The following is a 17315-nucleotide window of genomic DNA, read 5'->3' as shown; positions in this document are numbered from 1 at the left end:
GCTTCTCCCGTTGCGGAGCACAGGCTCCGGACGCGCAGGCTCAGCGGCCGTGGCTCACGGGCCCAGCCGCTCCGCGGCATGCGGGATCCTCCCGGACCGGGGCACGAACCCGTGTCCCCTGCATCGGCAGGCGGACTCTCAACCACTGCGCCACCAGGGAAGCCCTACAGAATGGTTTTGAAATAAATTGTTCCAATTTATTCATGAGGATGCCCAATTTATTCCTCCTGAAATAAGTATTAAGCCAGGTGGGCATGTTTAGGGTCGTATACATATATATTTTTAACCCTGTATTTTTTGGAAGAAAATTTCTATTTGGGGGAGGGGCACGGCTTTTTAGTATAGCAATCCAGAGATGTGCTGATGAATACCCAGTGTGTTCCGTGGTATCTTCTGTTTGCAACCAACCCTCCAGGTGAGGGGATTAAAAAGGGCGAAGGGAAGTCCACAGGTACCCACAGACTTCGGGGATTTTACAATGAAGTTTCTGACTTCTTGGCTCGTATCAGTGGTTCAGAAATTTGCTCTGTTATATCCTGGATCTAAATTCCCTGAAGGTTATTACTTTTACTACCTACCCCCATCTATTTAGAATTAGAAAGAATTCAGCACAAAATTTATGACATTTGACTCTCAATCTTTCCTAGCTGATGTTGTCTTTGGCCAGCTTAACTTAACCTCTCTAAGCCCCAGTGTCCCTGACTCTCAAATGGAAATGATAATGGTACCTAACTCATAAGGTTACTGTGAGGCTTATATTATTTAAAGTGGTTAGCATGGTTTCCAGTTCTTATAGAGCAGATGTTAGCAGTGGTAGCATAGTTGTTGCTTTGTTGGTGATCTCGTCAGAAAGTTCAAGAGCCTATAAACTGTTCTTTTAAATACAAGGCTACAGAAATGATTTCTTCTACACTCACTGCTCTATCAGTTTAACACTGAAATCTTACAAATTTAAAGACCTTCATGCTCATGACATATAATTATATAATTTAGACCTCGTGTGAATTGCAAGTTTCAATGGTTTATGTAATTTTGCTCTCTATAAACCATCTTCCCATTGGCCTTTCACATTCTAGGCTTGAAATGAAATAAAACCTTACAGCTTTGAAAACAGTCCATAAATTTTCTGCATCTTATCAATGCAGTCTAGTTTCCCCAATGCTTCATTTGAATGAGGGGTTCTCTGAGAGTTTTCTTACTGGTGATTATTTCCTTGCTATCATTCCTCAGGTTGTCCCTCTTCCCTTCCTATCAAGCCGGAGACCTTGTATGTCCCCAACTATATTATCTCAGATTCATGAAGCATGATCTCTGTCTCATGAGCAGATTTTCAAAAAGACACAAGCAGCTAAATTCAGTCATGAGTGGCAGATCACATTAACAGAAGTAGCAGCTCATGTGGAAGAAGGGGTTAGGACAGAAACAACAAAAAGAGTTGAAATCTGTATCTTTAAATATTTCTAGAACAAATGCAGCGCTGGGGGAAAATTAAATCATAAAAATATTTTCACTGTTTAAGTTTAGAATATTTTGGTAGGCAGTACCTCTCTCTAAAATATAACCACTTTACGAACTTAATTTTGAATAATGATTTAAAATTATAAACCTTGGTTTTCAATGCTAATATATGGTAATTCAGTGGAAGGAAATTCGTGCTAAAGTTGGTCTATTACATGGCTTCCTCACCTCGGGGTTTAGCTTATTCTATGTTTGTATTAATTCAGAGCGCTTAATAATGAGGCATGAAATGCACTGGCCAGAAGTACATGAAATAAAAAGGCATTAAGCAACATTCCATGGAATAATACTTGACAATAAAAAGGAACAAGCTATTGAAACATCTGGATGAATCTCCTGAGAATTATGTCACGTGAAAAAGCCAATAACAAAAGGCTACATACTGCATATTATGGGCTGAATTTTGCCTCCCACAAAATTCATATGTTGAGGTCCTAACCCCAGAACCTCAGAATGTGACTGTATTTGGAGATAGGGCCTTTGAAGGGGTAATTAAGTTAAAATGAGGCTGTTCGGGTGGGACTTAATCTAATCTGATTGGTGTCCTTATAAGAAGAGGAAATTTGGGCACACAAGGTGCTCATGCAAAGAGGAAAGACCACGTGAGGGCACAGTGAGAAGGTGGCCATCTGCAAGCCAAGGAGAGGCCTCAGAGGAAACCAAACCTGCTGACACCTTGAGCTGGGACACCTTGAGCCTCTAGAACTTTGAGAAAATACATTCCTGTTTTTAAGCCACCTGGTCTGTGGTATTTTGTCACAGCAATCATAGCAAACTAGTACACTGCATGATTCTATTTATTCATTCTTGAAATAGCAAAAGTTTAGAAATGAAGAACAAAGTAGTGGTTGCCAGGGATTAGGGACAGAGGGAAGGTGGATGGGGCTACTATAGAAGGACAACAGGAGGGATCACTGTGCAGACAGAAATGTCCAATATCTTGACTGTGGTGATAGATACACAGACCTACACATGATACAATTTTATAGCACTAAAAGCATACACACACAGATGAGTACAAGTAAAACTAGTGACATGTGAATAACATGGATGGATTGTATCAATGTTTATATCCTGTATGAATACTGTATAGTACAATGTAATATTGCTCAATAGTTTTGTAAAATATTACTATAAGGGTAGACTGAGTAAAGGATACACAGGACCCCTCTGTATAATTTTGAACAACTGCATGTGAATCTACGATTATATCCATAAAAAAAATTCGACTAAATAAAAGGCATCAGCAACCAGAACGTCCTTCAATAGGTAAACGGATAAACAAACTGGTAATCCGTAGAATGGAGGATGATGCAGCCAAAAAAAAAAAAAAAAGAAATGAGCTTATACTACCCAAAGCAATCTACAGACTCAATGCAATCCCTATCAAATTACCAATGGCATTTTGCACAGAACTAGAGCAAAAAATTTTACAATTTGTATGGAAACACAAAAGACCCCGAATAGCCAAAGCAACTCTGAGAAAGAAAAACGGAGCTGGAGGGATCAGGCTCCCTGACTTCAGACTATACTACAAAGCTACAGTAGTCAAGACAGTATGGTACTGGCACATAAACAGAAATATAGATCAATGCAACAGAACAGAAAGCCCAGAGATAAACCCACACACATATGGTCACCTTATCTTTGACAAAGGAGGCAAGAATATACAATGGAGAAAAGACAGCCTCTTCAATACGTGGTGCTGGGAAAACTGGGCAGCTACATGTAAAAGAATGAAATTAGAACACTTCCTAACACCACACACAAAAATAAACTCAAAATGGATTAAAGACCTAAATGTAAGGCCAAAGACTATCAAACTCTTAAAGGAAAACATAGACAGAACACTCTATTACATAAATCACAGCAAGATCCTTTTTGACCCACCTCCTAGAGAAATGGAAATAAAAACAAAAATGGGACCTAAGGAAACTTCAAAGCTTTTGCACAGCAAAGGAAACCACAAACAAGACAAAAAGACAACTTATGGAATGGGAGAAAGTATTTGCAAACGAAGCAACTGACAAAGGATTAATCTCCAAAATATAAAAGCAGCTCCTGCAGCTCAATATCAAAAAAAACAAACAACTCAATCCAAAAATGGGCAGAAGACCTGAATAGACACTTCTCCAAAGAAGACATACAGATTGCCGACAAACACATGAAAAGATGCTCAACGTTACTAATCATTAGAGAAATGCAAATCAAAACTACAATGAGGTATCACCTCACACCAGTCAGAATGGCCATCATAAAAATATCTAGAAACAATAAATGCTGGAGACGGTGTGGAGAAAAGGGAACCCTCCTGCACTGTTGGTGGGAATGTAAATTGATACAGCCACTATGGAGAACAGTATTCAGATTCCTTAAAAAACTGAAAATAGAACTACCATATGACCCAGCAAATCCACTACTGGGCATATACCATAATTCAAAAAGATACGTGTACCACAGTGTTCATCGCAGCACTATTTACAGTAGCCAGGACGTGGAAGCAACCTAAATGTCCATCAACAGATGAATGGATAAAGAAGATATGGCACATATATATAATGGAATATTACTCAGTCGTAAAAAGGAACAAAACTGAATTATTTGTAGTGAGGTGGATGGACCCAGAGTCTGTCATACAGAGTGAAGTCAGTCAGAAAGAGGAAAACAAATACCGTATATTAACGCATACATGTGGAATCTAGAAAAATGGTACTTGTGGACCCAGTGGCAGGGCAGGAATAAAGATGCAGGCGTAGAGAATGGACTTGAGGACACGGGGCAGGAACGGGAGGCTGAGACATAGTAAGAGTGTAGCAGTGACATAAACACACTACCAAATGTAAAACAGATAGCTAGTGGGAAGCAGCCACACAGCACAGGGAGATCAGCTTGGTATTTTGTGATGACCTAGAGGGGTGGGATAGGGAGGGTGGGAGGGAGGCTCAAGAGGGAGGGGATATGGGGATACGTGTATACACATAGCTGATTCACTTTGTTGTACAGCAGAAACTAACACAACATTGTAAATCAATTATACTCCAATAAAAATGTATAAAAAATAATAAAATTTAGAAAAAGGAATGAGCTATCAAGGAAGAAAAAGACATGAAGGAACCTTAAATGCAAATTGCTAAATGAAAAGAGCCAACCTGTAAAGACTATATACTGTATGATTCCAACCATATGACATTTTAGAAAAGGGAAAACTATGAAGATAGTAAAAAGATCAGTGGTTGCCTGGAGTTTGGGAAGAGGGAGGGAGGGATGAATAGGTAGAGCACAGAGGATTTGGGGGGTGGGTAGGGAATGAAACCATTCTATATGATACTGTAATGGTAGATACATAACATCATGAGTTTGTATAAACCCAAAGAACGTACATCATAGTGAGTCCTAGTGTAAATCATGGATGTTAATTAATAATTAACAATCTTGTGTATCAATATTGACACATCAATTGTAACACATGTATCACACTAATGCAAGGTGTTAATAATAAGGGAAACTGGGGAGGGGGTATTAAGGGAGTATTTGGAATCTCTCTGTACTTTCCCCTCATTTTTCTGTAAACCTACAACTGCTCTACAAAATAAAGTCTACTGATCAAAATTCTACCCTCTACTTCACGCAGCCCACATTCTACATCCAACCCGTCTACTGAACTACTCTTTACAGTCTCCTCCAACAAGTCACAAGGGACCCAAGAGGTCAGCCAGTCTAGTGGCTTCCAACTACAAGTTTTCAAATGTTGTACTGGGGACAACGTTTCAGAGAGGGCATCCTAAATTCATCCATAGTCAGGATGCATACCAAAATATTCAGTAACCTTCCTTTATTGATATGGGATCATAACAGTTCTATGTGGAAACACGGTTATCTCACGCACATGAGAAGCTCTAAATTGGCAGTTTCACATCGCTTTGACTAATTTTAAAATAGAGAGTGTGACTCTTACTCAATAAATGCAATTACGTTGAAAAATATGTCACCACAAGACTTCTGTAGGAGAAAAATCACAAAAGGAGTCCTTAGTAGTTATGATACTGCAAATTTGTCCAATGCCTCCTTTTCCAGCCTGGAAAACTGAGGTCCAAGAGACTTAAAAACACCCTCAAGGCCATAGGACAAATTAAGAGCAGAGGCAAACCCGAAGGGAAACTTCGGACTCCAGGTCCACTTGTCTCGCCCACAAGAGCTTCTGGCCTCTCAAGACAAGCTCCTGGCTAAGGCCCTCTCTCCCCTGCTTCTGGTCTCTTCCAGTACACTTCGCTGTGTCTATCTGGCTGACCACACTTTAGGTATTATTTACATAAAAATGGTCTGCTGCAGTTGGGTCTTCATTAACTCTGTCCTTTAAAACACCCTTGACTGATATGAAACGAGATATTCTCTGAAACCAGCCTGACTGCTAGTTTCTATCTGGTTGAAAGAGCCCAAATAACTCATTAAAAATTATGGAGGACGCATAAACCTGCAGGATGTAAACAGAGTGGAACTGCAGGAGTGAGGGAGCGAGTAGCTGAATTAAATCCGCCCTTTAAGGCTCAAGGCAAAAATCGCTCTTCTTTTAACAGTAAGACAAGAACAGACACTTCTAAATCCTCAGATTCTTGTGCTAGACTAATTTGGACTATTGGAAACTAGACTCAGCTTCTGTCTCCTGAACTGTGACACCCTGTAGACATAAAAAGCTCATCATTGATCTGAACCTAGTTTCTCTCTCTCTGGATCAGGATACTTTTGATGACTCTTGATGGTGTCATTGGCATTTAACTGGTGCTCTCCATTTATGTGTTCCCATTGGCCATTTTAAGTAGCAGTAAGCCCAAACATAACAGAACTGCCATGCGTGCTCTCTGCCGATGGGACCGTGGCACACAGGTATGGAAACTGGGAGAAAGAAAGTAGCATATTAGTCATCAGCTCAGCTTCCAGGGTCAGACAGTGCTGAGTCTGAACCCCGACTCCATCATTTACTAGTCTGTAACCTTAGATAAGTCATTTAATCATAGGAATAAGTGCCAGACATTATTCTATGTACTGGAGAAGCAGCAATGAACAAGACAAAGTATTCGCCCATCAAGAGCTTAGTTCCCATTGGGAATAAAAAAGGGTTTTCAGACAATAAATAAATAAGCAATGAAAGGAAATTTTGGAATGTGACAAGTTCCAAGAAGAAAATAAAATGAGGAGGGGGGGGTGACGCCTAGGTGGGAGCTACTTTTGAGTGGATGATTAGGAAGGCCTCTCTAAGCAGGTGACATGTTAGCTGAAATCTGAGTAATAAGAACTATCCAGCCATTCAATGATATGGCAGAAGAATTTCCAGGGGGATGGAAGAGCAAGCGCAAAAATCCTGAGGCAGGAATGGGTTTAGCATATTTGGGGAAGAGAAATGATGGAAGAGAAAGGCGGCCGATGTGCCCATTTGGAGGAAAGTAAACAAGGGGAAAAGGGTAGAAAAATAAATAAAATTATACACGTAAAACACTTAGTACAGGGTCTCACACATACTAAGAGCTCTATAAGTTACAACCTAAAAAGGGAAAGAACATAAGAACACCTTCTGTTGGTAAGTCTCAGTAAGTACAGGCATCCTCAGAACCAATATCCATTGGCAACACGGATCAAACCAAACACTTTTACATCTATCGTTTAATGTATTTTACATTTTTTTCAACAGCAACTGTACTTAATGTAGGAATTTATTTCCTCCTAGTGAAGAGCTACCACTCATCAAATCCCGTTCATAAGGATTCCTTTTCAGTGATGCATATTTTCTGCCAAGGCCCAGCATAAGGCTCATGCCAAAATACATATTTGCCCAGTAAGCCGTAATGGTTTAATATATCAGGTTGAAAATCCACCATTTGTATTTACCGTGTTATGTGAATTAATCCTGTATTCTGAAACTATCATTAGAGCTGCTTTCAGTATAATTAATCAGCATGGTGCATCTTGAAATTATTCTGTAGGAAGAGAGTGATGGCAGCTCGGGCCCCTAGCGTTCTGTTGGTAAAGAATTTAATTGCAAGATGTGCTGTTTGTCAAAATAATATAAGACAGGGGGTGGGGGACAGTGGGAGAGAAATAAAAGAATATTTCCTTCTTTATTTAAGCGCCTTTAAAAGCAGACCGAAACTGCAGGGGGTAGGGCATATAGTTTAAGAATCCTCTAATCATACACTGTGGGCTTCTGAATAAGTAACGAGGATTCTCCAAAATTTATAGAATTCACCCAAAAACGGGGGGCAGAGAGTTGCCTCTTAATGTCATTTACCATGTCATCATTTTTGAAAGACCAGACATTTTTGGTGGGAATTTGGGAAGAATAACCCGGTCGTTTCTCCTATTTCCTACCCCCTCACTCCAAATGACTAGTAAGTGAAAGAAGATGATTGTTCATCTCCTCAGATAAATGTGAGGTAAACATGAATTGGGGCCTTGCTGCTCCCTCTGCTCAAAAAATTCTTTTGGCTCTTCTCAGGATGAGTTATTCTTTTTCTTTTTCTTTTTTTTTTTTTTTTTTTTTTTTTGGGGTACGCGGGCCTCTCACTGCCGCGGCCTCTCCCGTTGCGGAGCACAGGCTCCGGACGCGCAGGCTCAGCGGCCATGGCTCACGGGCCCAGCCGCTCCGCGGCACGTGGGATCTTCCCGGACCGGGGCACGAACCCGCGTGCCCTGCATCGGCAGGCGGACTCTCAACCACTGCGCCACCAGGGAAGCCCTAGGCTGAGTTATTCTTATCCATTATCTCGGAGCTTAAAAGTCCCCTCCTCAGAAGTTTTCCCTGGTCACCTGCTTTAAAGTAGGTTCCCATCCCTGACCCCACACTGGTATTCTCTCTCATAATATCCTGTTTCACTTCCTTTATAGCAATAATTAAAAATTCTAATGATGTGTAATTATTTGTACACAGCATAGCAGCTGATGGTAATCGTTCCTTATATATCCATTTCGTCGTCTTCTTGGGTGGTACAACTAGACACTCTCAGGTCCCTCTGTGGTTACACATGGCTGTGTGACAGACTTCTAGCCAGTAGAATGTGGGCAGATTTGACAAGGATCACTTCGAAGACCAGGGTTTAAGAAGCCCACGTGCCCCCTGCATGCACTCTTTACCCTTCAACTGGATGGATGGAGACAACGAGGTTCTAGGGAATGGTGGAGACACAGGTCCCCAGACTGCTTCATGTATGAGATCTGCTCAGCAACCAGGAACACCTGCCTTGTACCATTACATTAGCAAGAAATAACCTTCTCCTGTACACGAGCCATTATATATTCTTTGGTCTATTTCTTACAGCAGCTAGTATTAACCTAACTAATAGACCCTGACTAGAATATAAGTTTCATTAGGGCAAACACTCAGTCTTTTTTGCTCATCACGGTACACTCACCACCTCCCATGTCAATAAATACTACTGAGTGCAGGCATGCATGCAGGAACAAAGATACCTTACATTTATGTTCACATGTAGTTACAGAGCTAACATTTATACACAGATAGAGATTTACATCCTATGGAAAACTCTGTTAAAGAGATAAGATGAACCTGGAAATTTACTTCCCAGTCTCCAGGTATTATGGTATCTACTGTGATGACAGCTTGTACCCAATTCTTGTTCCTCCCCTCAACACCCCACTCTGCCAGCCCCAACAAGGAAAACTATTGATAAGGATTTAAACCTTAACCTTGAATTGGCTAGCTCCTGTCAGTTAAAAACCAGACCTGTGACATGGCTTTAACACAGTCCTTTGACATTAGCGTGTTTTTAGTGTCAAGATGAAGAAATGGACTCATTTAGTCACAGTGAAATTCTCCCTGTCGTGAGCTGTCTTCATTCACAGCTTTCCCTCCTACTCTCTTCCTCCCCATGTCCCCACACCCGCCAGAACTGAATGAAGCCTGTATCCACTGTTGTATTTAAGCAAGTTTGTTACCCTAACCACAGCCTGGGGATTTCAAAAGAAAACATCCATTATTAAAAAAAAAAAAAAAAAAAAGAAAAGAAAAAAGATTGTACCAGATTCTCTACAAGGTTTATTCCATACTGCCTTAAAGTATGAACACAGCCGAGCTCTACAGAAAGTGATTAATTTCTTGAAAACGCTAAGGTCACACTAATTGACATGACCTGTGTAATTAAGCAGTCTCTGTTTACACACCAGAAGCTCAGTCGCTGTGAGTCTGAGTTTGCTTGACAGAATGTCTTTACATGTCAAGAGATCAACAACCTTTCTTATGTCCTCCTCAGTCACCTACACGGGCCCCTGATTGCTGTTCAGAGGAAGACAAGCTCTGGCACGGCTGCATGAAGATCAGGCTGACCCGGTAAGCATACAAGACGGGGTGAGAGAAAAAGCGGCACCCACGACAGGTCGGGGGAGCCCACTGAATTGGCAGAAGAGTGCCTTCTCACTCAGATGTCTCCAGGCCTCCGGTTTTCAGTATAATGGGGAAAAGTCACACTGAGATGTAAAGAGTAGAAGGGAGTTTTCTCGCGCCCAAATGACACTCTCTCACTCCCCCCCCAACCCCCTGCCCAGAGGCGACAGTGACATCAAAATATTTGAAACCAGCTTCCCAATTAGCGTACTATGAGAAAAATGATGGAAATCCAGGCCTATTCATAGGAAAAGTTCCACCAGTGTTTCTAAGGACACACCTCTGTCAGCCAGGGAAGCTGCAGGGGAGACTAATACTCCCGCTCTTGGTTTAGTCCTAACAGTTGGGAACTTCAGTGTGATTTCTGAACAGAGCTCTCTGAGCTGCCAGGGGCCACTGGACTCAGGCTTCCCTTGGTGAGGGGTCTTTCTTGCCCTGGAGAACTGGCTAAAACCTCCATCGATTAGGTGAAGCGCAGGCAGTTTTCTGAGCGACAGCTTCTTTCTCTAAAGTTCATACGAATAAACACTGACCAACACTGTGGCTCTGATCAGAAACAGTGCTCAAGTTCTTCCCCTTCCACACAACTCCACGCACTGCTTGATGAGCTTTGCTGGCATCCCAGTGCCCTTCATGCAGACGGTATCCTCAGGTTCTATTTAGCGCAAATACCCCTTTTGAAAATGCTCCTCAGCTTTCCCGGGATCCTAACACATATTCATAGGTAGCCACTGGGGCTCTCAGATGTTGAGAAACCTCTTTACTGCCTCACTAAGTATCTGCCTACAGGCTCTGGACAAGTTATTTACTGTCCCATGACACTAGAGAACATCTGAGTCAGACCGACTGGGTTGACTCACTGCCTCACTACTTAGTAGATGGGTGACTTTGGGCAAATTGCTTAACTTCTCTAGACTTCAGTTGCCTCATCTGTAAAATGGGAATAATCCCTATTTGCACATTCCTAAACCCTATATATTGTGAAGATAAATATGATAACTCATGTAAAATACTTAGCACAGTACCTCTCACATAGTGAGTACCCAATAAATGTTAGCTTCATCATCATCATTACGGACAATGTCCATGGTCATACATCAAGGTACATACATGGACACATATAGTTATACATATGTCTACGGAACACCCTGAATGCAGACACAAATGTAAACAGTCATCTCCCCGGCACTTATGGCAGTTAGGAACGAACCCAGGCAGGGAACACAGGAAGAGAAGCCAGCTTGGGGTGGAGCCTCACGCACAAAAGAAACGAGGCTGACAATGGAGTTTAGGGCTCATTGAGTTTAAGCTGCTGGACATTTCCAGGGAGAGTCAGAGGTCATCAGGTATAGGACTCAACCAATGATTCCCAAGTAGGGGCAATTCTGCACTCCCACCCCGACAAGGGGACATTTGTCAATGTCTGGAGACACTGTGGTCTGTCATGACTGTGGTGGGGGGATGGTCTCTCTACTGGTATCTAGTGGGTAGAGGCCAGGGACATCTACTAAACATCCTATGATAAACAGGACGACTCCACCCCCACCTCCAAAGGAAGGATTATTCAGTCTAAAATGTCATTTGTGCCCAGGCTGAGAAACCCGACACTGAACTAATGACCCAGCTTTAGCTTACAGCAAATATTCTCTCCAAAAGCTTACATTTATATTTGATCATGTGCAAATCAGTTATGTTTACAAAATACTGTCTTTTGTGAAGTCAGCAGAATCATCATTTTTACGCCATTTTACAGTTGAGGAAATTGAGGTTTTGCAGAAATCTAACTCATGCCTCCTTGACTCAATAGCCCTTATGCTAAACAAAGAAGAACTATTTTGTCTGTAAAAATAAAGCTTTCTAGGTACTCTCAAAAATAATAGACTGAGTTGGTTCTCATCTCATCCAAGAGCTACATTCCTATAATTCAGAGCTTACAGACATTTCACTGGCAGGTCCTGTGAGGAAAAACAAGGTCCCAGAATCTTTTAGATTCCTGGTGTCAGCAAAGTCCACCTCTAACTCTTCTGCCCTGAGAAGCACAGCAAAGTTGATCCCAGTATTCATAAGGCACCACACACGTCTACTAGACACGTTTATTACACATCAATTTGTCCGTGCCTGGATAGGCCTTGTTCTTAATCCAAGTTTGGCCAAAGGAGATCTATGGCCCATTTCAAGGCCAAGGTAAGTGACAACACAGTTTATACTGAAACCCAGCCTCATGTTCCAAGACACTTAGCAACACATACATGTTTCACCAGCAAAGCTGACTCCAACTCAACACAAAATGTATGTCCTGGGTGGGAATGAAAGCACCCAAGTCTACCCACTTTGGTCAGAAGCTCCCCAGGAGAAACATTTTCCAGGACACTAGGAATCTAGGGATTCTCCCCATTTATCTGTCAGGACAAAAGGTGGCAAGGCCAAATGATTTCCGGAACTGCTTCAGAATCTCAGGAGAGAATGTCTTCTTTCTACTGAATACGTTCTTTCATGAGACTACTGAGTCTCACCCTATTAAAAATAATCATCTTGTGGGAGGGAGGGAGACGCAAGAGGGAAGAGATATGGGGATATACGTGTATGTGTAACTGATTCACTTTGTTATACAGCAGAAGCTAACACACCATTGTAAAGCAATTATACTCCAATAAAGATGTTAAAAAAAATAATAATAAAAATAAAAATAATCATCTTGGAGACTAAGAGATCTTGACATCCAAAAAATCAGTGCCCAGAATCATCCCTTCCCTTTCTCCCATCAGAGAATATGCGGCTAAAATTTGTCAAGATCCTCTCAGAGATCATATATTTCAGTCTACACTTGAAGCGGACTAACTATACCTAAGAACATACCTTAAACGCCATGCTATTTTTCACTGACAGACCCCATGGGCATCCATAGATGAATCATTACTCTGGCGGAGAAACTAACATTGACCATGCAAATGAGTCAGTCATAAAATTAGATGGAGAGCAACACAAGGGTCTAGAACCTTGCTACTCAAAGTGTGGTCCATGGCTTTGCCATCACTTGGGAGCTTGTCAGAAAGGTAGAATTTCAAGGCACATCTCACACCTCAATTGGCATTTTAACAAGATCCCCAGAGGATTCTCAGCACTTCAGGGCTTGAGAAGCATGTATCTAGAACTTAGCAACCCTTCCTAAAACCCAACCACCATGTCTGTGTCTTGGAAGTGAACACGTGTATTTTCACATCTTTTCTCCTTTAGTAAATGTATAATTATATGAGGCTAACATGCCACTCATGCTTTAAATGGTGGCAGATATGACTGATGCTTGAAAACATTTACATGTTGCTGTACAGGGACATTTCTGAAACAGACCGAGCGTCACCCACACCGCCCTAGATATGCCCTGCTTCTTCAGGGGTCCATTTTTGCTAGATAATTACTGACAACAATTTCCAATATTGAAAAAGGAAAACAGAGAGAAAGGAAGGAGGAAGGTGACATCATTCCAAAACAGCACAAAGCTCCTATTTACCAGTTTTCTACCTGTGGAACTTGCGGCAAAGGATGCATCAGTTTGTATGTCCTTCACTTAACCTGCAGTGGTTTAAGCTTACGAGTCCATTTGGGAAGCCAAACTAGCCTCAAAGGGTACCATTGCTTCAACCACTGAACGCAGGTGGCTCAGTCCTAATTCTTCTCTAATAAAAACAACTTCTAGACCTCTGGGAAAACAATGATACTCTGTTTCTTCTCCACCTAAGACTTTTTTACCCTCTCCCAACACTCATGTCATTATTGAGGTATAAGAAAGACAAGACAGACCCACCTGGAATCTCCGCATGTCACGTGGGTTTCCCGCATTCTTTAGGCAATTTTGGTTACACTTGAGGAAAAATTTCAAGAAGAACCTGTGAAGAAACAAATGATCACGGTTAGCATTTCAGTCCTGACACAGAAGGGAAAAAAGTAGTAAGTCACTTCTGGGTCATGCGTTCTATTCTCTGCACGTTTCCTGAAATATTCAGAATGATGTTAGAGCCAGTATTTTGTTTAAAGCTTTAGCCTTTGTTTTGCATCCAAGCTGGACCTTCCTTATGAAGAGAATGCTCTCCGTGCTGCCAACAGATGTCACAAAAGAATGAAGCCCCCAAGGAAGTGTTTTCACTCATAAAGAGGGTAAGTCTTCCCCATAATTTAAGGCAGGGTCCAACTGGAGATAACTGCCTGAGAATTACTCAGAGTCCCCAACAACAACATGTAATTTAAGCCCCGTAAATCCACAGATGATGAACCGGCAAGATACATGCTAGAAGAATGTAAGGAGATGGTAAACACTGTTTCTCTTAGCATCTCCAAATAAAATATTCTAATTAGGAGTACTTATGAGAAGTAGGTAAGATTCACATACTGACTGAAGCCCTTTGGCTTCTTGAACATATCTCATGTGTTTTCCTTACATGCATGCTATAGACTAAAGCTATTTGTGATGGAAGAAGGAATGTCCTGCCTCACTGCCACCTTGATCTCTGAATTGATTCTAGAGTGAGCTCCATGGGTTTTACCGGCTAGGGTGACCAAAGGTCCCAATTTTCCAGGAATAATTCTAGTTCACACCAGCTGTATTAGTGTAAGTATGAACAGTACCCACTTTAACTGTCCAAAGTGTCCTGGTCTGGGTGATCAATTAGATGAGTTATTTCTTAGCTGGCGGTTGTTAAAGTTCATCACGGAAAGGCAGCACGGATCAAAAGTGTCCAGTTAGGGCATTCTTGTTGGCCATCTACAATGAAACTTCTCCACCTGACTATGTTTGGGGAAAGGAGCATTTTAAAAGCTGCCGAAAGTTCTTCATTCCTTTTTACTTTTAGTGCTGTGAGTTTCAGGCCCAAATATTTTCCCAAAATAGTACAGTGCATTAAAATGTTGATTAGTTAAATTCCCATAGGAATTTTCTTGTCTTCACCTTTTCTCCACTTCAAGTCTACACTGGAGTAAAATCCCTACTTCAATACACATAATTTGAGAAAAACTATCACTCCAGGATGCCTCAGTCCGGGCTTAGCTCTGAGTACAAAGCCTATCGACCAAATAACACCTCTGTAGTGACAGCATAGCACAGAGATGCACCAAATTCAGCCAATTTCTGAAAACCAAACTGAGAGATATCCCAGCAGAATTCTCTCTCCTCCCTGGTCTCTTAGAATCTGCCAAGAGGGAAGTATGGCGTGGGAATAACTCTTTGAAGAGAGACAATGACTTTGTCAACCCCAAAATAACATTTTTTAAAATGTAAACATCTTCCTGAAATGGCTCTTTCAACATCATGCAACATTCAACTGCCCATCAGTAAAAGCTGGCTTCTGAACGATCCTTCATCCCTACTTCCAGGTTCTCCTCACAGAGGCCAAAGTTTATCAACGTTTTGAACAAGACACATGACTCATGGCACACTGCTGAAACCCAACTGTGTCAAATGAAATCCAGCTCAAAGAGCAACAGTGTCATTCCCTAGCCCAACTGGCCATGCTGACTCCTGACTTCAGTCGTAGTCTGGGGGAAAGGAAAGGAGTTTGAGAGAGTGGTCACAATCCTGAGTGCCTCTGCACTGTCCCTTTCCTCTGAACTCTCAGAGGCAAATGCTGGGTAGTCGTAGTGATCACACACTGCTGTCAGACTCTGTTTAATGTGGTGGAGGTCGGGACAGTGAGTCTGCCATCTTGCTGGGGTTCAAGCCTACATCCGAAGACACCTGAAATGTGAAAACTGGCTGCTTCTTCCAAACATACCTGGTTGGAAGGGAGTAACTAAAAGCCACCCAAACCCCAGGACAGGGCTGATTATCACTAAGTTGACAGTAAGCGTCAGCTTGGTATGATAGAAAAGCCACAGCCCTTAGAAATACCCAGAATGGGATTCCCATCCAAACTCTGACAGGTACTGCCGTGTGACTTTGATAAACAGCTGAACTTCTCTGCACCACACTTTCCTTAACTATAAACTGGGTATAATACCAGTCCCTACCATATAAGGCAAGTGTGAAAATTAACTGCAATGATGCATAGTGTCTGGAACACAGTAAGCATGGTGACGGTGGCAGTAAAAATAATCATGTCTTTCATGTATTAGGTGCTTACTTTGCGCTCAGAACGCTAAGAACCTCAAATGCGTTCTCCCAACTCAAGCCTCCTAAATAAACTCTAGTATTAATCCCATTTTATTGATGAGGAAACTGAGGTTCGGAGAAGTTAAGTTGCCCAAAGGTTATTAAATGTGAATTGACTCAAAATTGCACAGAGCCTGTGCTTTTAACCATTATCCTATAGTAGTTTTAATAATAATAGAAGTGGTGCAGTATTGATATTAACATTAATTGTACCATTGACAGCAACTGTACTATAATGGCAATTGCACAAATACGTGTAATCATAAGACTAATCATTAGTACGATTATTTCCACTCCGTCAACATGAATATTGTGGAGGGAGACGTCGCTGCCTTTCTCCATCCAGTGGGCACCCGGGTCCCACTCCCAGTTCCCCAGGGTTGATAATATTTGCTGCCTTGTGTGTGTTTAAGCCATTTGAGCCCAGACTCGACAGCCAGATTCAGGTTGTGTTAGAAGGAGCTGTCAGCACACCCTCTGACATCTTCAAGTCAGACAACTGCTAGCCACCGTGAGGGGGTCCATCTGGTGCCAAAATGGATTTTGAAAGACCAGCAAACAGGACACTAGCTCTGCCAGAGAGAAACAGAATCAAGGGAGCAGGGGATCTTCTGTCTCAGCGATGAGCCGGGGCGAGGCACCTGTCACCAGCCCATCGTTAGCACAAAAGCTATGCCGGGCACACACCAGATCCCCATTACCCTAAGCAGCCCTGTCACTTGGCACGCTGGCAGAATCTCCTGCCCGCCCTCTCAACAGCAGATCACTAGCTGAAACTGAAGGCTTGACCATCTGTCGTGGGGAAGAGACGGCATCAGCTAGTGCCTGGGGCCTCGCACAAGCCCTTATGTGGAAAAGACACTTCTGAAGGGCCAGTTCTTTTGGAGAAAGGCAGCCCTATCCCAGGGGGAGCATCAGGGACTCTTTCAAAGTTTTCCCCCAAGTAGATGCCAAATGTCTGACCCTTTCGGATCACACTTCCTTAAAGGAACTGAGAGGAGTTAGAAGCAGGAGTTAAAAATATCCCCACCGAGACACGAAGTTAGACATGGTACACAAACTTGGGGGATGATTTACCAAGGCTGTTTTTAAGGCATTTGTAAACCTGGGGGACACGTGCACTTCTGCTGGCCTATGGAGAAGATCTCAGATTCCGAGGGGGAATCTGAACAAAGCGGAGGTTAGTGTAACTCAAACCCTCACTTTTGTCTAACAAATTACCACATTTTGAGTGTCGGGTGTGTTTGATAACGTTGTTGGAGGAAAGAG

At 42.2% G+C, this 17315-nt stretch overlaps 1 protein-coding gene across 5 annotated transcripts in view; it reads right to left on the bottom strand.

Moving 5' to 3' along the window:
- The window catches only part of EBF1 (EBF transcription factor 1), a 401223-nt gene that overhangs the window by 131086 nt on the left and 252822 nt on the right, over positions 1–17315 (bottom strand). For all 5 annotated transcript variants that reach the window (XM_007447111.1, XM_007447113.1, XM_007447110.1 and 2 more), the window contains one exon: positions 13710–13791. In XM_007447111.1, the coding sequence (XP_007447173.1) occupies positions 13710–13791 (82 nt within the window). The remainder of the gene's footprint in view (positions 1–13709; positions 13792–17315) is intronic.

The sequence above is a fragment of the Lipotes vexillifer genome, unplaced genomic scaffold (genome assembly GCF_000442215.2).
Source record: "Lipotes vexillifer unplaced genomic scaffold, Lipotes_vexillifer_v1.1 scaffold194, whole genome shotgun sequence".
NCBI lineage: Eukaryota > Metazoa > Chordata > Mammalia > Artiodactyla > Lipotidae > Lipotes > Lipotes vexillifer.
This window is presented reverse-complemented; position numbering and strand designations above follow the sequence as displayed.